General features: G+C 41.1%; 1 protein-coding gene across 1 annotated transcript in view; it reads right to left on the bottom strand.

Moving 5' to 3' along the window:
• Positions 1 to 18,378: 18,378 nt before the first annotated feature.
• NUDCD1 (NudC domain containing 1) overlaps positions 18,379 to 21,739 on the bottom strand; it is a 35,662-nt gene continuing 32,301 nt past the window's right edge. Inside the window, exon 10 of the mRNA XM_021546568.3 lies at positions 18,379 to 20,507. Within this exon, the coding sequence (XP_021402243.1) occupies positions 20,215 to 20,507 (293 nt within the window). The 3' untranslated portion in view covers positions 18,379 to 20,214. The remainder of the gene's footprint in view (positions 20,508 to 21,739) is intronic.

Below are 21,739 nucleotides of genomic sequence, written 5' to 3'. Positions count from 1 at the left end.
CTCTTCTCCCAAGGTTTCCACCCAATGTCCATAACAAATTTAAACTCAGAGCAGTCATTTTTTTTTTCTCTGCCAGCAGTTTCATCCTTCACATCCAGATCTGAAACTGACTTGTGCACTAGAAAGAGTGTCTTCTGCCTGGAATAGGAGATAAAAGATACTGCTTCTCTCTAATATTATTCTTCTATTATAAACAAGAAAAAAACTTTAATATGGAACTATGTTTTTCACAGAAAAGGTGCTTTACAGTGTTTGCAGATTTTGTTGTTGTTCACTAGAGCCTAATGAAAGGATAATATAAATGAGTATTACAATGCAAAGAAAGACCAACTGGACATGGCTAACAAGCAGTATAGAAGGGGTAAATACCATCTAATTACAGCACTAAATAATCACAGTCTTGTAAATGCCTGTCTCAAAGATTCTGACTGTGCTGAAGTGCTATTAAAATTCTCTCTACCACCAAATTCATCAAACACAAATACACTCTTGGTGACCTCTGTGTGCTTAAAAGCTTTGCAGAACAGCACTGGCTAATTAATTACAAATTTATTTTTAAATAAGAAGACAATGGAATGGATTTTCTTTTCCCACTTAATGAGAGCTCTCTAAAGTCAGATTTTTCTGATATGGTTTCAGCAGTATAGCTGGATTTCTGTGAGTATTTCAGAAATCTAATCTCTAAGACTGTGCCAGAAGCAGCAAGTCTACATGAGCATATTAAATGCACAGTGGGAAATAAAGACTGCATCAAAAATACCTCAAATGGGAAATACATTCTTTTAATTCTTTCTACTTCAATACTCAAAAGACAGTCCTTGAAGGGATAGCCCTCAGTAAACCCAAATGAACACTGTGGATATGTAGGACAGCTGCCAACAGCGAAGAAGCTAAATGCAAATTTAGAATGTATATCTCATAAGGATAAAACCTATGTTTATTAGCAGTGGGTGTAATCCACGTACATTGACATCAGCAGAAGAAATGAAAAACAGGCAATCTCTGAGTTCTGCAGCACGGATTCAGTCTCCAGACTTCTGGGTGAAGATGCTTTTCTCTCTAGTCTGCTCAGAAGGATTTATTTTTTATTTTTCCACCAAAGCATACTATCTGGTGCATCCTTTCCCTTTTGCTCTAGGCCATTTATTATCCCTAATTGTGTTGTTCATGCTGCAAATCTCATTTGATGATTTTGGCTGGGAGGAAGAGTTTGATTTCTGACTTCAGATGGTTTTCTTTGTTCACTAAGACAAAATATTGAAACACTTGGGACACATTAAAATTAGCAGGAGTCTTCACAATCTAAGTGTCCTTTCAGCTCTCCAGAACATCTGCTTTGTGGAGCTGCTGACTTTGTAAAAGGCTTACACTTGACAGGTACGTGTCTCTGGTAAATCCTATGCCTCAGTTTCATGGAAGATGCTACCCTCTTAATTCTGGCATCAGTGAGGACATCACAGGGACATTGTCCTGCAGTCAGTGCACTCCACCATAATGGTTGTAAGAATCAGTGTGTCTTTATGGGGATACCCATGCAAAAATGTCTTTGAGCATTTATTTCCATGAGTGCTGCTCTGATGTTTTGTAACCTGGTTATCCCAGTTTCTGGGAAGCTCGTGATCTTGGCTGCACTTATTGCCACAGCACAGGCAGAGAGGGGCTGAGACTGTGCCCATGATGAAGGCATAATACATTTATAAACACAGAATCACAGAATAAGCTGAGCTGGAAGGAGCCCACAAGGATCAGCGAGTCAAATTCCTGGCTCTGCCAGGACCATCCCCAAGACTCACACCACGAGGCTGAGAGCACTGTCCAAACAACTGAACTCTGTCAGGTTTGGTGCTTGGTTCCCTGTGGATCTGTTCCAGGGCCCAAACACCCTCTGGGTGAAGAACCTTTTTCTAATATCCAACCTAAACCTTCCCTGACACAGCTTCAGGCCATTCCCTCGAGTCCTCTCATTGCTCACCACAGAGATCAGTGCCTGCCCCTCCTCTTTCTCTCACAAGAAGTTGTAACTACAAGGTGTCCCCTTAGTCTCCTCTCCTCCAGGCTGAACAGACCAAGTTACTGCAGTTGCTCCATATATGCCTTCCCCTTAAGCCCCTTCACCATCTTTGCTGCCCTCCTTTGGATGCTCTCTAACAGTTTAGTATTTCTCTTATACTGTGGCACCCAAAACTGCCCCCAGCACTCGAGGTGAGTGCCCCAGAGCAGAGCAGGACAATCCCCTCCTTGCCCAGCTGGTGATGCTGGGCCTGGTGCCCCCAGGACACCCTTGGCCCTCCTGGCTGCCGGGCACAGACCCACAGGCAGCTCCGGCAGCCATGCTCAGCCCAGGTGGGGTCAGGCAAGGGGGGCTGCACTGGCCGGGCTGCAGTGACCAGGCTGCAGTGGTCGGGCTGCAGTGACCAGGCTGCAGTGACCAGGCTGCAGTGGTCAGGCTGCAGTGGTCAGGCTGCAGTGGCCAGGCTGCAGTGACCAGGCTGCAGTGGTCGGGCTGCAGTGACCAGGCTGCAGTGACCAGGCTGCAGTGGTCATGCTGCAGTGGTTGGGCTGCAGTGGTCAGGCTGCAGTGGCCAGGCTGCAGTGGTTGGGCTGCAGTGGTCATGCTGCAGTGGTCGGGCTGCAGTGACCAGGCTGCAGTGACCAGGCTGCAGTGGTCATGCTGCAGTGGTCAGGCTGCAGTGGCCGGGCTGCAGTGGTCAGGCTGCAGTGGCCGGGCTGCAGTGACCAGGCTGCAGTGACCAGGCTGCAGTGGTCAGGCTGCAGTGGGCAGGCTGCAGTGACCGGGCTGCAGTGGTCAGGCTGCAGTGACCGGGCTGCAGTGACCAGGCTGCAGTGGTCAGGCTGCAGTGACCGGGCTGCAGTGGTCAGGCTGCAGCGGTCAGGCTGCAGTGGTCAGGCTGCAGTGACCAGGCTGCAGTGACCAGGCTGCAGTGGTCAGGCTGCAGTGACCGGGCTGCAGTGGTCAGGCTGCAGTGGTCGGGCTGCAGTGGTCAGGCTGCAGTGACCAGGCTGCAGTGACCAGGCTGCAGTGACCGGGCTGCAGTGGTCGGGCTGCAGTGGTCAGGCTGCAGTGGTCAGGCTGCAGTGGTCGGGCTGCAGTGGTCAGGCTGCAGTGGTCGGGCTGCAGTGGTCAGGCTGCAGTGACCAGGCTGCAGTGACCAGGCTGCAGTGACCGGGCTGCAGTGGTCAGGCTGCAGTGGTCGGGCTGCAGTGGTCGGGCTGCAGTGGTCAGGCTGCAGTGACCGGGCTGCAGTGGTCGGGCTGCAGTGACCAGGCTGCAGTGGTTGGGCTGCAGTGACCGGGCTGCAGTGGTCAGGCTGCAGTGGTCGGGCTGCAGTGGTCGGGCTGCAGTGGTCAGGCTGCAGTGACCGGGCTGCAGTGGTCGGGCTGCAGTGGTCAGGCTGCAGTGACCAGGCTGCAGTGGTCGGGCTGCAGTGGTCAGGCTGCAGTGACCGGGCTGCAGTGGTCGGGCTGCAGTGGTCAGGCTGCAGTGGTCAGGCTGCAGTGGTTGGGCTGCAGTGACCGGGCTGCAGTGGTCAGGCTGCAGCGGTCAGGCTGCAGTGGTCGGGCTGCAGTGGTCAGGCTGCAGTGACCAGGCTGCAGTGACCAGGCTGCAGTGACCGGGCTGCAGTGGTCAGGCTGCAGTGACCAGGCTGCAGTGACCAGGCTGCAGTGGTCAGGCTGCAGTGGTCAGGCTGCAGTGGTCAGGCTGCAGTGACCAGGCTGCAGTGTCCCTCAGCCCCGGGCTGCAGGGCAGAACCTGCTGCTGAGGCACTGACACAGGTCTGCACCGTGGGGTAGGTGAGGGGAGCCTGTTGTGCAAAGATCCTGAAGAAACAAACTTCTTGGAGAATTTTAGTGATGCTGGGTGAGGTAATTGCATTGGAACACAAATTCTTCTTGCAGTTAAAATTTCCTATCTTCTTATTGTCTTTGGATTGTTTCTGACAGAAAATTTCTCCCAGTTCATTTATTCATTTTCAGGGAAGTTTCCACTACTTAGAGAAGCTGTATAAAGCATTTTTTTATGTCCTGGGTTCTATTTAACTTATTTTTTTTCAGTTTTTCAATTGTTGTTTCCCCAGTAATGTGTCTGGAATAGGCTAATGCATGAATTGCAAAATGTGTGGCTATGCAATGGGTTCTGGGTTCTTTGCATTACCAGGGACTGTGTCTTTATGAGGTTTGACTCCTTAACCTTTGCAAGGTTCGTTTGGCAAAGGATTAATAGAAGTAATGTTCGGATCCATCTGCTTATTTTCCCCAGGTAACTCTGTAAAAGGGAAACAAGTTATGAGGGGGAAAGGGGAAATTTTATCTTTAATTAAATTATAAACCACTGTGAAGGTTGAAGTGGCGTGTTACTGTGGGATCTTTTACAGAATGACTAAAGGGTTCAAAACTTAATTTTTGTGACATGAAGAGAGAATGTCACATGAATCATTCCTTGTCAGCATGACTAGGAGCTGTACCAAACTAATCCATCATTTGTACAATCTTCAGAATGTCATTTTTCATAGTCACTGATTTGTAGAAATTAATTGAAAATTAATTAGAATTAATTGAAAATTGCTGTCATGTTTTACTGATTAGGAATGGAAGGACAAGGCAAAAACACATTCTGCTTCTTCATCTGTTACCATCAATCCCAGCAATAAACAGGTCAAAAATTTGTCTGGTATTTTTTCAAGTTGGTTGAAAAATAGAACATTAATTACTTATACATAGAGTAATTTCTCTGACTGTTATCCAGCTGGTAATAAAAATGAAAGACAGCAATGAAAACTTGTGTAGCACAGAATTTGCCTTTCAGGATGAGAGTTTCAGAATTGCAGTGTTGGACCATGGAAAACCACAGGATTGCACTATGCTGTATCTCCTTTAATAATGCCACATGAAATTGGAGGATAAAACCTGGCTAGAAATATTTTTAAATCTGAATTTTATATCAAGAATGCTGTTTGGAACTTGCAAATTGAGGAGACAAGTATGTGAACCAGAGATAAAAATACCAGATAAAATTAAAGATACCAGAGTCCATCACATGTCCCATTTCCAGCTCCTTTTCCTTCCCTTCAGCTGCCACTGCTTCTTGAATAAATCAGCACAAGGACTGATCAAGCAACATCTTGATTTTACACAGGTTAGCTGTTTTCAAAGAAAATATTTGCTAAGATTCCTGCAAATATAATATTTCTGTATTAAAACTAAACTATTCCTAACTGGATGAGTAATCAAAGCTGCAAAGTGCTTATGTTTGGGTAGCTAATCAGAGCTGCAAACTGCTCCATTGCTTAGAGCTAGACACGCTTTCATGTTAAGCTGAATAATTAAAATTGAATATTTTCCTGTGCAAAATGAGATACTCAAGGCATAATTTGCAAAATATTTTAGTATGAGGAGCTTGAATCCTCTCTGAAGCTAGAGAGGAAGAACTAAAGAGCCCTGTAACTATCTAGGCTTTGAATTAGGATTTTTTTCTGCCAGTGGAATTTCAGCTTTTCAAAGTAATCAAAGTTGGGGGAAGATATCTCTTAAACAGTGAGTGTCTCAGAGATTCCTTCTGTTTCAGCTAGGAAAGATTAAAAATAAATCTACACAATTAGATGCACCTGCTTCAGTCACAGTAAATATTAGAGTAATGGAGGACTTGGTAATTTTTGTCACCAGTGCTGGTACTTGTGGGAGTGCTTTTCAATTCACTTCAGACACAAAACAGGGTCAGCAGACAGAGTGAGTGTGTGTGGGGAAGGGGACCTTCAAAGCAGTTCAGTGCATCACCCAAGACCTGTAAGAGAAAGCATGCAACATCTGGATATGAAGTGACAGAAAACAGATAAGAGCAGCATGGAAGGACAAAAACTCAACAAACCATCAACAGGCATCTTGGTCAGGACTTGAAAAGGAAGAAGTTTAATTGATTTCAAACCCAGATAAATAGCTAGATTTTTAGCCATGATAATTTGGAGTGTAATTTGCGATGTCTTCCTGTCATCATTGCTGAAAGTGAACTTGAACAAGCCCACTCTCTCCCTAAGAAAATGAAGGCAATCCATCTAATTGAGCAAAGAGGACTTGGGTGCTGCAGCTCCTCTTCACTACATTTAGCCAAGTACTAGCTAAAGCAGATGTACTCATGTTTTCCAGTTCTAATCTCATCTGAAAATCCCCTTGCATTTTGGATGTGCCAGCACAGATGGAGAGGGGACAGAATTCCACCTGCATGATGGAATTGCTTCTGCCCATGGGAACGACTCCCTGCCTGTGCTCCGTGCTCCAGAGATGCAGGTCCCCGTCCGGCCGCGTTCGCTCCCAGCGTTGCCTGTGCCAACCACCAACAGCACATGTCAGGCAGGGAGGTCCAGCTCCTGGGCAGGACTGGGCCCAGGGATATCATATCAAGTGTTCAGCTTCTAAAATTTCCAGACAGCCCGATTGCCAAGGCTGGGTATGGCCAATCCTCACCGCCATCCTGTTTGAAACTCTCCTCCAGGTCCATGCTGGTGTCCTTCCCATCCCAGGCTCTTCCAAGCTGTCTCTGCTATTCAATCAGACTCCAGACTGGACACAGATTACACCTAGGTGTATTTACATGTTTAGTTAATGATATGCACACTCTTTGGAATAAATTGTTCCACACTTATAAGAAGAGAGAAGTCAATCCTGTTTCATAGCAATTTCTTTGAGGGACTTCTGACACTGGTGTGAAAGAAAAGTAGCTCTGACTAAAGATGTCAGAGTTTTGCCTCAGCTATGGCATAACTAGGGTTTCTTTCTTCTTCTCAGGATCTTATTTTGGAAAAATTTATAGAAAATATATTTTGTAAAATTCTTCATATCACAGTTGAACTTTCTGGAAATCAATCAATGAAGAAAACCAAGCAAAAACTAAATTAATTTTTCATTTAGTAAGAATGTATGTTTTTTAATTTAGTTGAAAGCACAATCAAACTGACAACATTCTTTACATTTAGTGAAAAAATATATATCTTCCAAAAATTCAGTGAATAACAATTCTAAATGGCACTTGAATGCCATGGCATATCAAAGGATCAAAGATTTCTTTCACAGAGAATGAATGGCTAGTGTGCAACATGCTAGATATGGTCTTTTGTGGTGTCACTGAGCCTACCACAGAAAACACATCAATTCCTTTTTGCAAAAAAAAAAAAAAAATTGAATAAGAGACAATGGATAAACCAGGCTGCCAAGATCCATCTTTACTGATGTAGTGAAAACAAACTCCTGTCAACTAGAGTTTCTCCAAGTGTCACAGAAACAAAGGTAATAGTTTTATTCCTACAGAGGTGATACTTCTAGGACATAAAAGATCTCTCTTTTGTGTCTCTTCTCAGGTTCAGAGTGATCTTTTTTCCCTTTCACCCTCAGGTGTTTCTAGTAGCCCACTGCAGGTACAAACCTCAGGCAGACAAAAAGCAATCTCTCATGGGCTGGTTTGCTGCCCCTAAAGGCACATGAAAACCACAAAAATTATATCTCAGTTTTGACTGTCTTCAATATTTTCTTCTGTTCTGGCAGCAGAAAAGGAAAATTCTCTCCTACCAGAGAATTATCCCTTGGTACAAATGCACACCTGATGGTGTCTCAGCAAAGGTCTCAGAGGGCAGAACAGAGCTGGGAGGAATTTCCATGGCCCCACAGCAAACAGCAGCAGGGACAGGTCAGAATCCATGCAGGGAGAACAACACACTGAAAAGGAGAGCTTTACAGAATAACTGCACTTTCAGATTTCAAAAACACTGAAAAACCCCAAAGGTTCAAAATGTGCTGTTTAACTCCTCTCACAACAGAACTTTGCTGTGAGTTTCCAGAGCTTTCTAGGAGAATAGCACCATCTCTTTTCAGCTCCTTAACTGAGGAGAAATCATAAAGAAGCACCTAAACCCCGCCAGGAGAACCAGGTGGGATGAAAGTTCTCCTGCTTCCACTCATAGCATAAATTTTAGCACAACTTAATTTTATGGTGGAGTTGGGTATTCTCCACAAGAGTAACTGCTCCACTAAGAAATGTTCAATACTGTAAATCAAAAACCTTTAAAAATGTGATTTATTGAGAAAGCAGAAATCTTTATCTCTCTTGGCTTTTGTCAAACAGTTCTTCCTCTTTCTTTCATATACAGCTGCAAAGATGAACTCCAGAACTCGTCTCTTAACAGTGCTGACCTATAGTCAGTTCCTTAGTGCTCCTTTAGCCTCATCCTAGAAAGGCTAAGTGTGTCTGTGAGTAAGTCTGAATCCTTTCCAGGAAGGAGAAACTCTAGCAAAGGACTGTAATCTGGGATATTGACCCTGTGTTAGGTGTGTCTGAGCCAGCATATGCCAGGGAAAAGGCAACCCATGCATCCATTTCTCCAGCTGACTCACAAGCACTTACACACTGCTCATCTCAGTCAATGCCAGAGCAGACTAAAAAAAATAAAAGTTCAGCATTTTCCTTTGGGATCACTTTTTAACCCTGCATCAATAGAATTTGAGCGCAAGGGAAAATCCAGCAAAATACAACTTAGCATGAGAGCTGTGCCCAAACAGGTGCCACTTGAGCTACCTCTGTAGCAGAGAAATCTTGTCATGGTCTCACAAATCTGTGTTTAAAACCCTAAAATGAGAAGAAACAAACAAGCTCTGCCAAGCAAGACACCAATTCCATGTTTATCAGCAAGCAGCATAAATAAATGGCTCTACATAAATAGGAATCACTAAACCCTCTAGTTTAGGTAGCCAATTGGAAAGCAGTGTGAAGATGTAATTAACTTGAGGTATTAATCCTCAATAAGTGGTAGCTAAATCATTTCTATTTAGATATAGAGCTTGGTGTACAGAGTACTTTACAAATACATGGATCCAAAACAGCTGATGATGTGAAAGTCTGAACCTTGCCAATATTTACTTTCTGGTATGTAAATGAAAGCCAGACAAAATCCCTAGCAGCAAAAAGGAGTGAGATCCATACAGAGAATACGAATTGAACCAAATAATTGATGATTTATGTCATATCTTCACAAGCAAGAGCTTTCTACCCATGTTGAATCTTGACCTATATTTTCACACTCTTAACCTGAAGATTTCTAATGGATTTTGAGTCTTTAGTTTGTTGAGGAAGTCACTGGGTTCATAAGTTCCTGGGATTCAATGTCAAGAAAGCAGCTCAAAAGATTAATCTGTCTAGTTATATCATGGGCAAAAAAAAAAAAAAAAAAATCAAAGTTGAAGCAACAAAGAATGTGTTTCAATATCTCTACTTCCACTCAAATTTTTATTGACTGGCCAAAGGACCTTGAAGTTTGAGGGCATCACATTTTGTGGGGTTTTTTTCCCCCCAACTTACTGCAGTCCCTGTTGAATGATTTACAATACATGGCTGCCTCTCAGGTGAAGGCAGACACATTCTTTTCTCTTGATTACAGTGAAATTTGGAAGGTAATACAGATCCATGCTGTGATACTTAGCCTGGCTAGGCACTCCTTAGCCTGCCACACATGCTACTAAGCAGCTGGAATGGTAAAAAAGTGTAATTTAAAAACAAACAACAAGAAAAACATAAGGTGGCATCTGTACACAATGGCCGCAGAGTATGTCTTTGCAAACAGGACAACTCAGAACTTGATGTAAAAGAATACAGGTAGAAAGGGAAGTCAGAATGGATATGCACAGTTATTTCATCTAAAGATAAATGCATCCCCTATCCTCTCCCTAAGAAAAACAAAAACATTAAAATGCCAGATATGTGCATCTATGAAAGACTGCTTTTGAAAACAAGTTATTGACAGTCACATCAGCAATGGGTTTGAGCAATGTGTTGAGACTAGAGCACATTTTTCACATACACCACTTAGACTCAAGTCTATCCAGGCCAAATTGGAGCTGGCAGAGACACTCACCAAGAGCATCAACTCTCTTGCACTTGCAAGAGCATCAACACTCCATCATTTAACAGCAATCCTGACTAATCCAGGGCATCTCAGTTGACTAGAGATCAACAAATGTGATAGCCAGGGAAAAAATGGGTGGGAAAGAGGATCCAGGGGACTACAGGCCTGCCAGCCTGAGCTCAGTGCCAGAGAAAGTCATGGAGCAGATCATCTTGAGTGGCATCACACGGCACAACAACCAGGGGATCACTCTCAGCTGGAGTGGGTTTGTGAGAGGCAGGTCCTGCTTGGCTAACCTGATCTCCTATGACAAGGTGACTTGCTTGGTGGATGAGGGAAAGGCTGTGGATTTTGTGTGCCTGGACTTCAGAAAAGCCTTTGACACCACTTCCAATAACATTCCTCTGGAAAAGCTGGCTGCTCATGGCTTGGACTTCTTCAGGTTACTGGAGACATCAAATACTGCTGGTTGTCAGTTAATTAATACCTGATTACATCTCTTTATAAGTTCAGCAGTACCACCCTCCAGTCTCACATGAATATGATGTGATTTTTAATATTCCTTCAGAGTAAATCTACACAAACAGTGTGATGCACTACTACTATTTACCATGCCTGTTTCTTTTCTTTCCTAGGAAAGCACAACATTAAGAAGTCCTACTTTTGTGGGTTAGGGTCTATAGGCCTTGCAAAGTCTCAGCCTAAGTGCAAAGAAACCACTAATGAGAACCTTTGCTGGGCTGTTTGTGTTCTGCTGTGGAGAATTTACCTTTGTGCAGTTTCCACTGCATGTCTTTCCTCATAAATATTTGTTCTTCTGACAAAGACACAGAGGAAAGGAAGGAATCTCATATACATTTTTTTTAATCTTATATGACTTTCAGTTTAACAGAAGTCCCAATCTTTTTTTCTAAGTCCTTTTTAAAGGTATCTTCTCTGAATTTTTAAGCTGGATGCTGGCCAAGTGTTTTGTCTTTCAAATGTTTGTTTATTCATTCAGCTGGTTTCTTAAAGCACCAGCATGAGAACATCTCAACCCCAGCAGACTCATATATACCAAAGCTTAGAGTTATTAACTTCCCTAAGCAGTAGAGCCATTTGTAATCCACTGCCATATGGCTCTCTTCTCTCCTCATCTTCTGTGCACATTTGCATGCATATAAACACATATGATACTCAATTTATTTAACATGCACCCTTGTCTTCCTCTGAATAATTGTCTCAGTTGGCAGTAATCATATACCTTGTTGCTACTCAATTTTAATGGGAAGAATTTAAAACAGTTTTAAAGACAATGTACCTTCCTTGCCCTGGCTTTTGAAAAATTTCCCTGAATCTGGGCTCTGTGCTGTTATCACAGAAACTGTAACCCACACCACAAGTGAAGGCACAAAAGTTTTCACCATTAAAATAGAGAAGGAAGTGAAAGCTGGCTCAAAAGGGACATTAAAGCAACGCAGCTTGGCCATGGCTCAAAAAACTGCAGTCTTTCACAGAAACCCTTTGGACCAGACCTGCTCATACCTATCATGCTTCCTTTGGCCTCATCTTCTTATAACTCTTCAAACATCTCTTAGCCTTCATTCTCCTGGCCCTGTTTAGAGCTTACCTGTGCACAGAGATGAGGAAATCCTCCAGCAACCCCACAGTGTGCAATTCAGCATTTCCCTCTGGGCTGTTCAAGCACACACCCATTGCCTGGGTGTGCCTGGGATGGACAGACCCACTGCCTGAAGACCAGGAGGGCTCAGTTTTGCCATTGTCCTGGTTTTGGAATAGAGTTAATTTTCTTCCTAGTTGTTTGTGCTGTGGTTTGGATTTATGATGAGAATAATTTTAATAATGCACTGATGTTTCAGTTGCTGATGAGCAGTGCTGACACTAAGGCAAGAATTTTTCAGCTTCTCACTCTACCCTGACATTAAGGAGGTTGAGGGTGCATAAAAAGCTGTGAGGGGACACAACTGGGACAACTGACTCCAAATGGCCAAAATAATATTTTATATCATATGGTGTCATGATCAGCATATAAATCAGGGGGAAATATGGCAGACCATTGCTCAGGAACTGGTTGGGCATTAGTTAGCAAGTGGTGAGCAACTGCATTTTGCATCACTTGTTCCATACAACAACAACAACACACCTTCTTCTTCTTCTTCTTCTTCTTCTTCTTCTTCTTCTTCTTCATATTATTATTATTATTATTATTATTGTTGTTGTTGTTGTTGTTGTTGTTATTATTATTATTATTATTTTGTCTTCAGTTTCTATATTATTAAGCCATTTTAATCTTAAACCACAAATTTTACTTCTTTTCCCCTAATTCTCTCCTCCATCCCACTGGCAGTGGGGAGTGAGGGAGGGCTGTGTGGTGCTCAGCTCCCTGCTCTGTTAAACCATGACAGCCACAACCACACAAGGCAAACCGTGGCTGTGGAGTGCAGCTGTAACTTCGAGCACATGACAGTTTCCTCTAACTAAATGGCAGAGACATCAAGAGCTGGGCACAACCTGACTGGTGACAAGGAAAGCTGGAGATGTGCCACTTGGTACCAGCACCACAGCTGGCTACAAAGCCAGCAGCCCAAAGCTGAAGGGCTCAGGACAGCACTGGCTGCCTGTTTGCCCATGACAAAGCACAAGGAATTTTACACCCAAAAGCAGCTGCTTAAGGGAAATAAGAGATGGACAGATTGAGCTTTGGCCTAACCACTGTATTATGTTTCATATCTCACATCCAACCACGCACATTTCAGAGAAACGTGCTGTGGGTATGGACACAGCTGGACATCACTGGTACAAAGACATTATTGTTTTAATTTATACATTCAGAATCTCTGCAGAGCTGTAAAGCAGGGAGGGTTGGTTCTGCAGGATGCTTCTTCCTAGACTATAATCTTGCTTTGGAACAATGAGGGCTGCTAAACTCAGGAAGTATCCAGAAGTGGTGGGATTTAAGCATCTGCACTCCCTTTGCATTGGTAGGCTGCTTTTAAGGCACCATGAAGTTCTTCCTAGTCCTTCCTTTCTGGCCTTGTGGACTTTGACCCCTGCCAGTCCTTAGGAGGCAAAGTTCCACTTTCTTAGTCAGCATCACTTAAGATTGCAAGGCAAACTAGTTCCTATAGGTTTCAAGAAATTTAGTTCATATAATGAAGGCAGAATAAGCAACTGAAAACTAAATGAGAAGTTCTAATTATCTCCCGTTCTGAATTAATGTTCTCATATGTTTGCTTAAAAATCTGTGAATAATTCCACCAGAAAATGTGAGTTGTGGAAATCGATTAACTGTAAATATTAATTGACTTGTAGTCAAAACCAAGTAACTGATTTGTCATGGTATAAATCACATTAGATATAGAAATATATCTTCAAGAATCTACTGTGTGCTCTTTCCTTCCACAGCAGACACTGCAGTCAGCAAGTTAACTTATTTCTGTTATCACAGAAAACAGACAATGGAAAATAATTTGAGATGGCAGGTAACTGAGTAAGAGCACCAGACTGTGGATACATCAGATGGGTTCACGCAGTGAAATGTGCTCACAGCTCCCTGTTTGGGCACCTGAACCTTCCAGTATGTTGAATTATATGGACCTCAGAGAGTGCAGCCATGCAAACAAACACAGTGAACCTATTAAAATAACCTGACTTCACTTTTCCCCAATTCCTAAGGGAACAGCTGGCAGTCTAACCACATTGCACACTAATTTGTCTCTGAAACTCAACTGAATCGGTGACAGATATCCTGCTGTCCCCATGGCATTAAGAGATATGAGGCTTAAACTTTGAGGATATTGCATCTTTCTTTATAGCACAGGAAAACGTTTCTAAGAGCAGAAAGAAAAGCATTATTGGTGTACTTCCCTCTAAAAAAGTGAAAAAATAAAGCAGTCTGAGTTTTAGGTATTTTGGGGTTTGTGTATTTGTTTGGGTTTTTTGATATGGGTTATTTTTGTTTGGAGGTCTTTTTTTGTCTTCCTTTTTGTTCATTTGTTCTATTTGAAAAGGTAGATTTTATTAGATGCCACAGTGGATGCAAAGAGGCTCAGAACTGTGTTGCTAACACCAGCCAGTTCTTACAGCTTATAACTATTAACTATATATTGTGTAACCATATTTATATAACTATATATATATATAGTTATATATATAGCTATTTCTATAGTTAATGTAACTACTATGTATTATAGGATTATTAACTGAATTTTTCAGACAGCAGCAACCACCTGGATCTACACCAGGTAAGAAAGAGTACAAAAAAAGTGACTCCAACCACACCAGCATCCAGGCAGTTTTACTGATGACTTACTCTTGCCACATGCAAAGAAAATGACAACAGAACAGGTCTTGAGAACTTCTCTTTCTGATTGATCCAGCTGCTTTGAATAGAGCATTGCACATATCCCTAGATTTTAAAAGGGAACCTGTGTATGTTTTATCTTGCTAAGCAAGCTTATTCTCCTGTGAAGACATGCAGTATCAGAGTGTTCAGCCCAGAGAAGAGATGCTCCAGAGGTATCTAAGAGCACCTTCCAGTACCTAAAGGAAGCCCATGAGAGAGCTGGAAAGGCACTTTGGACAAGGACATGCAGTGCCTAGGACAAAGGTGAGGATATTAAACTGGAAGAGGCAAGTTTAGATTAGGTATTAAGAAGAAATTCTTTGTTGTGAGGATGGTGAGGCACTGGAACAGATTGCCCAGAGAAGCTGTGGCTGCCCCATCCCTGGAATTGTTCAAGGCAGGTTGGACAGAGCTCTGAGCAACCTGGTCTAGTGAAAGGTGCCCTGCTTATGGCAGGAGTGTTGTAACTAGGTAATCCTCAAGGCCCTTTCTAACCCAAACTACTCAAGGATTTTGTAATGATTCTGCACAGACTCCCACATTTTTACTCTTTTCAGAATCTGAAATTGCAACTCATGAAAATGTCTTCAAAGCATCCATTTTTTATTTCTGCTCAGATGATCAAATCAAGAGCCTGAGTTCCTGGTCTCTATAACTGGGCACATCCATCTTGTGCCTCATGCTCATATTTTAGATACTGCATGTACAAGCATAATTCAGTGTTTCAGAAAATTCCCACAAATTGCTTAACCTTACATTACCATAAGTTACTCTACATTTATTACAGGGGACATATGCAACTGAAAAAATGAGTAACTTCACAGAGAAAAATCATTAAAGTCCAATCAGCTGCAATTTCAGTGCTGAAAGTGACTGAATTAGCATTCAGTGTGTCTTATTTATTTTCCTTCTAAGCATCACTTATTTTGATAAAAAGAAATACTTATCACATCTGCATCAATTCTGCCAACTGGAGGCATATACTTAATACTTGGCCTGTGAGATGTTTAAGTTTGGGTAGAATGAAATACTGAAATATCTCATATTTAATCCTGAGCAGAGGAAACCACCACAGGATTCATGACTGATGTTTTCACATAAAGCAGTTATCATGACATTACAACGTAAGTATGGCAGACTCATGAACATGTTAATAAAGAATCCAAGCTTTGCTGTCACTAAAGTTAGAAGATTCTCCTCTCCAAAAGCCACCCCACCCTCCCCAGTACCTCAAGGCAGTATGAATTCATACAGATGAAAATACAAATGTACACGCACACAAGTCCTGCAGATTCAGAATGTAACTAATACATTAAGAAATGTATTATTGGAATACACTAAAGTATATATAGAAAGTGCATATTCATCACAGAATAATGAAAGTAATGTCCCAAAATGAATAATTTTTTAAAATTTGCTCTCCTGTGGTTTTTCTTGAGAATTCCTTGCAACTGACATTAGATTGCAAAAATGCACTGGAATGGTGAATAAAGGATATTTTGCATAGAGCTTTAGATTGGTAAAGACTATGACAAATATTTTCCAGGTTTGCATCTGAAACTGTTAATTAGATCTATTTTAATCAATATCCAGCTACCACTTCATGACAAAGATCTTTGTGTAAAGAAAGTTTTTCAGAAGGACCTTAAACATTTTATAAAGGAAAACTCTTATTCCAGCAAACACTTCTATAAGAAAAAGGGACTACACCTTGAGTTTGAAATTATTGCAATAGTCTTGGTGTAAAGGCCTGCTTGATGCTTGGCTCTTCTACATCAAAGACATCAAGTTATCTTTAGACCTTGCAGATTTTTATCCATAGCACAAATGAACACGTATTGCATAGGGACAAGGGGAAACAAATCCCACCAGATTTCCAGAAATACATTACAAATAGCAAATAGGACTGACGGCACAAAATTTTAAACCAAAAATTTTATTACATGGCTAATATGTGATTGACTGCAGGCTTCAAGTTCATCTAATCTGCATAATGAGAATAGAAAACATAAATTGACAGAAGGCAAGGAAATGAAAAAGTTATAGCAGCTCATTATTGAAACAAAGCACAAAAAACTGCTTTAACCTTACTTGTTACTCTCATAGGATCTGTTGTTTCACTAATGAAGAGCCACTTTTTGACAAAGGACAGACATACAGACCAAATCCTTCCTATTTTCCTTCACTTTCCTGCAAAAAAGCACCCATGTTGAGGTAGAGGGAGAGGAAGGAAGGAAGGACAGATCTGTCTCTTGCATCTAGAATGGTTTTTCCAGATCATTTGAATTTTGTACTTAAAAAGACACAGGATCAGAGGCACAGTGTGCACTTTAAGACAAGAATACACCTGAATACTTATCAACCCTCTCCAGTAACAACCTCTGTAAATTTGTGTGTTGGCAGAAATGGAACATTAGCAAGGCTGTACAGGGGATTTCACAGAGATAAACAAGGAGTACAGTAGCGCTTGTTTTGGCAACAGCCCCGCCGGCCCTGCAGTGCAGACACCTGCTAAAATTTTGCCCTAGCAGAAATCTCCTTAAAACAAGTTTTATTTTAAGGAATTTCCTATCTCTGTTTTTCTATTTTACTTTAGTAGCATAGGAAGATTACACATTTGAAATTTATATAAATATTTTAAAATAATTTTAAAATTTTAATTTTCTTTCTATTTATTTAAACTTGTAGAATACATGATGCATTCCAATCATGCAGTCAAGGAAAGCACTGAAAAAGAATACTAAAATCAAATAATGCAGTAACAGCCAAGTAAGCCTGTAATAGTCAAATATTTTTTAAGAAATTCTATAAATGGATTGTGATTGGGACCTCTTAGGAAGAATTGTGTGAAAAAGTAAGATTTCAAGAAACAAAATCCTATAAAAATTGAAGTATGGTGTCAGAAAACCATCTCTTTTAAATATCCACATTTTATACTTTGTACTATTTAGGATATACTGAACAAATGAGCCTTAAGAATAATTCAACACAGAGTCTCCTGGTGACTTGCAGCCCCTTTAATCATTATAGAATGGTTGGAAAGGGACCTTAAAGATCATCTTGTTCCAACTCCACTGTCATGGGCAGGGACACCTCGCACTGGATCAGGCTGCTCAAAGGCTCAAAGTCTCATCCCTTCAGGACAGGACATCCACAACTTCTCTGGGCAACTTTGTCCAGTGCCTCACCACTCACACAGTAAAGAATTTCCTTCAGTATCTAATCTAAACCTACTCTCTTTCAGTTTAAAGGCATTATCCCTTATCCTATTAGTACATGCCCTTGTCCAAAGATCCCTCTCCTACACTCCTGGAGACTGCTCTAAGGTGTCCCAGAGACTTCTCTTTCCCAGGCTGAACAACCCAAACTCTCTCAGCCTGTTGTCCTAGACAAGGCTCTCCAGCCTTCTGATGATCTTCGTGTCCCTCCTCTGGATTTTCTCCAACCATGAATGTCTCTGTTATGTTGGGGTCCTCAGAGCTGGATGCATTTCTCCAGGTGGGGGTCTCACCAGAGCAGAGGGGCAGAATTACCGCTCTGGACATACAGGCCATGCTTCACATGATGCAGCCCAGGGCATGTTTGGGTTTCTGGGCTGCAAGTGAACATTGCTGGGCCATGTCCATCCTCTCATCCACCAGCATCCCCAAGTCCTTTTCTCCAGGGCTGCTCTCTCTGCCCAGCCTGCTTTTGTGCTTGGGATTGCCCTGCCTCAGGCACTCCAGGTTCCTCAAGGTAAAAAATAATTTAGATTATAAAATATCCTTGACTCTCATAGAAACAAAATAGGAGAGAGACTACTTGATACATTGTTCCTGGAAACCATGATTACAAACAGATGAGTAACATGGAAAAGGGAGGAACCATTCCCTGTGTTCAGTTATTTCCAGATGCAAAGAACTCCCCTGAAACAGACACACATTTGGAATGTGAATTCTAGTTACTGCATATTGTAATACCTCTGAAGAGGTCACCATTTTACTTGACTTTGTTTCCTCTGTTGCAGGAGACAGCAGAGCATGTTTCTAAACAAGTAACTCACAGCAAGAAGAATTTGACAAAGAACAGCTGAAATTCTCATCTATATTGAAGCTGCCTGCAGAGAGGTGTAGACCAGAGGTGACAAAGGCATGTTGACTATGATTCTTTTACTCTTTCATTCCTCTGTTTCCCAAGTATCACGTTAATTCTGTGTCCCCAAAGATTAAACCTCAGGTTACTAAGGTTTCATATACATATTCATATACATCTTCAAGCAAGTTACCTATTTTTTTTTTCTATAGGACCTCTGCAGGAATTCTACCACTTTGATGGGTATTATTGGACAACAAATAAAATTTAGATGCAAAACAGTCATGCAATGGTAATACATTCACTGAGCCTTTCCAAAAAGCATTTTCAAGATAGTTGTAAAAGGACAGAATGAAAAGATATTTACAAATCCAGTCTGTTTTAACTCACCCAAATAATAGTAAAGAAAAGCTTTTCAATATTGGATATAGAATATAATCTTGCTGTGAGAAGAAGGAAGATCAGGTTCCTTGAAAAGCTTCTGCATTTGGATGATTTTTGCAAGCCACAGCTGCTTGCCTGTCTCCCTCTTGTTATTTAATCAGTTCACTGATACAAATCTGGAGAATTTACAGGAGTCAAAACAATCACAACTGGAGAAATACTTACTCTTCTCTCAATAGATTCTTACAGAGTTCTGAAATAACATTGGTAGGAAGATGCAAACTAAAAGGGTGCCTGTATTTGTGTCTCTCTGTGCACTTTGGTACCACAGATGACAGCAGCTTTCCTGTCAGTACACAACACATTAGGCATCCTTTGCTATGGATTTGTAAGCCAACTGTGAAAAATGCCCAACCCAGGGAAGGAGCTGTCATAACTGACTCTTTGGTTTAAATGTATTGACAATGCCAATTTAAAATAGGAAACAAAAATCTTCAGATACAACTATTCAACTCAATTAACCTTAGCAGTTTGTTAAAGCAAAGCATCCTCATTGGCCTGAGTGCTCTTACATTGCAAATATACCACATTTTGACTTAGGCATCACAGACAGAACAGTTAAGTGACAATGCAGCATTTACAGTGGCATCTGAGGGAGAAGCAGCACCTCTGAGTGTCCCATCCCAGCTTGCAATACCAGTGCTTTTTCTGTCAGCCATTTTCTCATTGTAAATGGGTCACTTGAAATGAAGTATGAAGTCAAATGAAAATGGCACAACTGAGAGTACGACAAGACCTTAACTAACAGCACTTGATCTATAATTGCCAGCTATATATTGACCCTTACTTTACTTCTTGAAAAAGCTACTAAAATGTATTCTAGAAATGTGAACAGACTTTACTGCAAGTATAAACAAGTCCCAAACCAATAATGTAAAATATGCACATAAAGTAAAATGGCTCCATTTTATTACCTGTATAAGAAACATAATACCCCATTCATTTCACTCATATTTCACTCAAAACTGCTGAATGTCAAAATATCAAATCATATTTTTGGTCAACCATATTTGAACTGGAGATTTTTTTTCTTTATGATACATTCTACTTGGCATATCATATACTTGTAACTGTTTATCTGACTACTTTTTTCATAGGTAAACAGTGGCATTTAAAAACAGTACTGAATACTCAAAACTCAGAAGTAGCAAATAAAGTCACTTGGAAAAAGCAATGCATAAATTTATTCACCTATGCAATAGCAGCATCTGACTTTGACAAAGATGTTAATGCAGAAGACATTTTCCCATAGCTCTGAAAAAGTTTACTTCCATGGCAGCAAAGTCAAAAAATGCACTTTCTTACAGAAAAATTCTAATGAGGAAATTTGATTCCCCTGTAAAACATCCCCTTTTTGATTTTCAGCAAATTGTACTGAACTTGTCAGATCATCAACCTATTCACTTCTGTAACAAATTGTTAACACAAACTACAGCAGAGCACACTGAATAATTAATTTCCAGAGTTCACCTTTATTAAAAACAAGGTTTTTGTTGTGAGGACAAATAATCTCTCACTCGTAGCTTGAAAGCCTAAGATAGGATCATTGGCTTCCAGGGTTGCTACCAGCTGCTTAGCAACCTGTCCTACTTGTCTTCCTTCCTTCCTGTTGTAGAGAACTGTGGCCAGAGGAGTCGGCTGGCGATAGATGAAAACTCTTCGCATGCACTCACAAAGAGCAGCATAGGAGTAATCTGGAGCACAAGCCATGAACTTCTTGTCTTGCTTTGATGCTTGGACATAACCTGTATAGCCCAAAAGCAAGTAGAAGGGATAAGTAATATATGGGTTTCAACAGAACTTTAATAGTTAATACTATAATAATTAGTTTAACTGACTGATAAAAATGCAAGCTTAAGTTAAAAAATAATATGCAATTTGTAATAGAAAAATCCCTAAAACAAACAACAACAATCAACCAAAAAAACTCCAACATCAACAAAAAAAACCCCAAACTACCAAACCACACTTATTACATAAGCCAGTACTTTCTGAAGAGATGCATTAACCAGTTTAATAGCAATATACAATTCTCATGTACCTCATCTTAACTGGTGTTTTGGATACATATGTACAGCAAAATACTCTTCCTACATCTGGCTCCTTTCTGCCTCACAAAGTCCTTCATTTTCTCAGCAGGCCACAGACATGGTCCATATGGGCAATCTTGGCCCAATATTAGCGGTCTAAGTAGAATAAATCTCTTCTCTCTCCTCATCTCCCAGTGCGTAATTACATTTAAAAATTCGGATTTCTGAGCCTACCTTATCTTGAACAGACACTTAAAACTTGTCTTCTGTTTAGAACTGACTAAAAAAAAAATAAGTTACTTTTCAATACACTGTAATTTCTGTTAATATTCACTTGGAAGAAACCCCCCCCTTTTCCACTTTCATTACAGGACTCTAGTATCAAATTGACTAATTTCAGACTGATCTCCTTTTACAATTCTGTAAAGAGAACTAAGATGCAATTTTGCAAAGTGATCTGCCATATTTCTGCAAGGCTATTTGTTTCACTTCTGTTGAAAAATGCATGCCAATAGTTATCACATGGGTCAACAAGACAAAAAAAATCTAAAGGCCACTTACTAAAACTCCTTACCATACATTACACACACCGAGAACACATAATCAATTAACTGCAGCTATTGCCTGATGATGTCTGTGTGAGTGTTATGGTGGTAATTATGCTTTTCAGTCTCTAACTCAAGGTCACTTATCCAAGGAGTTCTCCTTTTTACTAAGCAGTTCTGTGCTTACATCCTATACATGGTCTGAAAAAGCTTGTCCTCCTCCCAGGGCATAACATCTCCTTTCTATGTTCTTTTATTTCTAAAATTAAGCTACTGTCACTGTTGACTTTGTGTTAGAGATAGAAATAAGATGAGACACTTCTTTCTTTGTCCCCAAGAGCCGAATTTTTACTGTGCCCAGCTCATTTTTACGTGGTATCAGAGGGCACCGTGTTTGCCTCT

The sequence above is a fragment of the Lonchura striata genome, chromosome 1 (genome assembly GCF_046129695.1).
Source record: "Lonchura striata isolate bLonStr1 chromosome 1, bLonStr1.mat, whole genome shotgun sequence".
In the NCBI taxonomy this organism is placed as follows: Eukaryota; Metazoa; Chordata; class Aves; order Passeriformes; family Estrildidae; genus Lonchura; species Lonchura striata.
The sequence above is the reverse complement of the archived record's forward strand: the minus strand, read 5'-3'. Positions and strand labels throughout refer to the sequence as shown.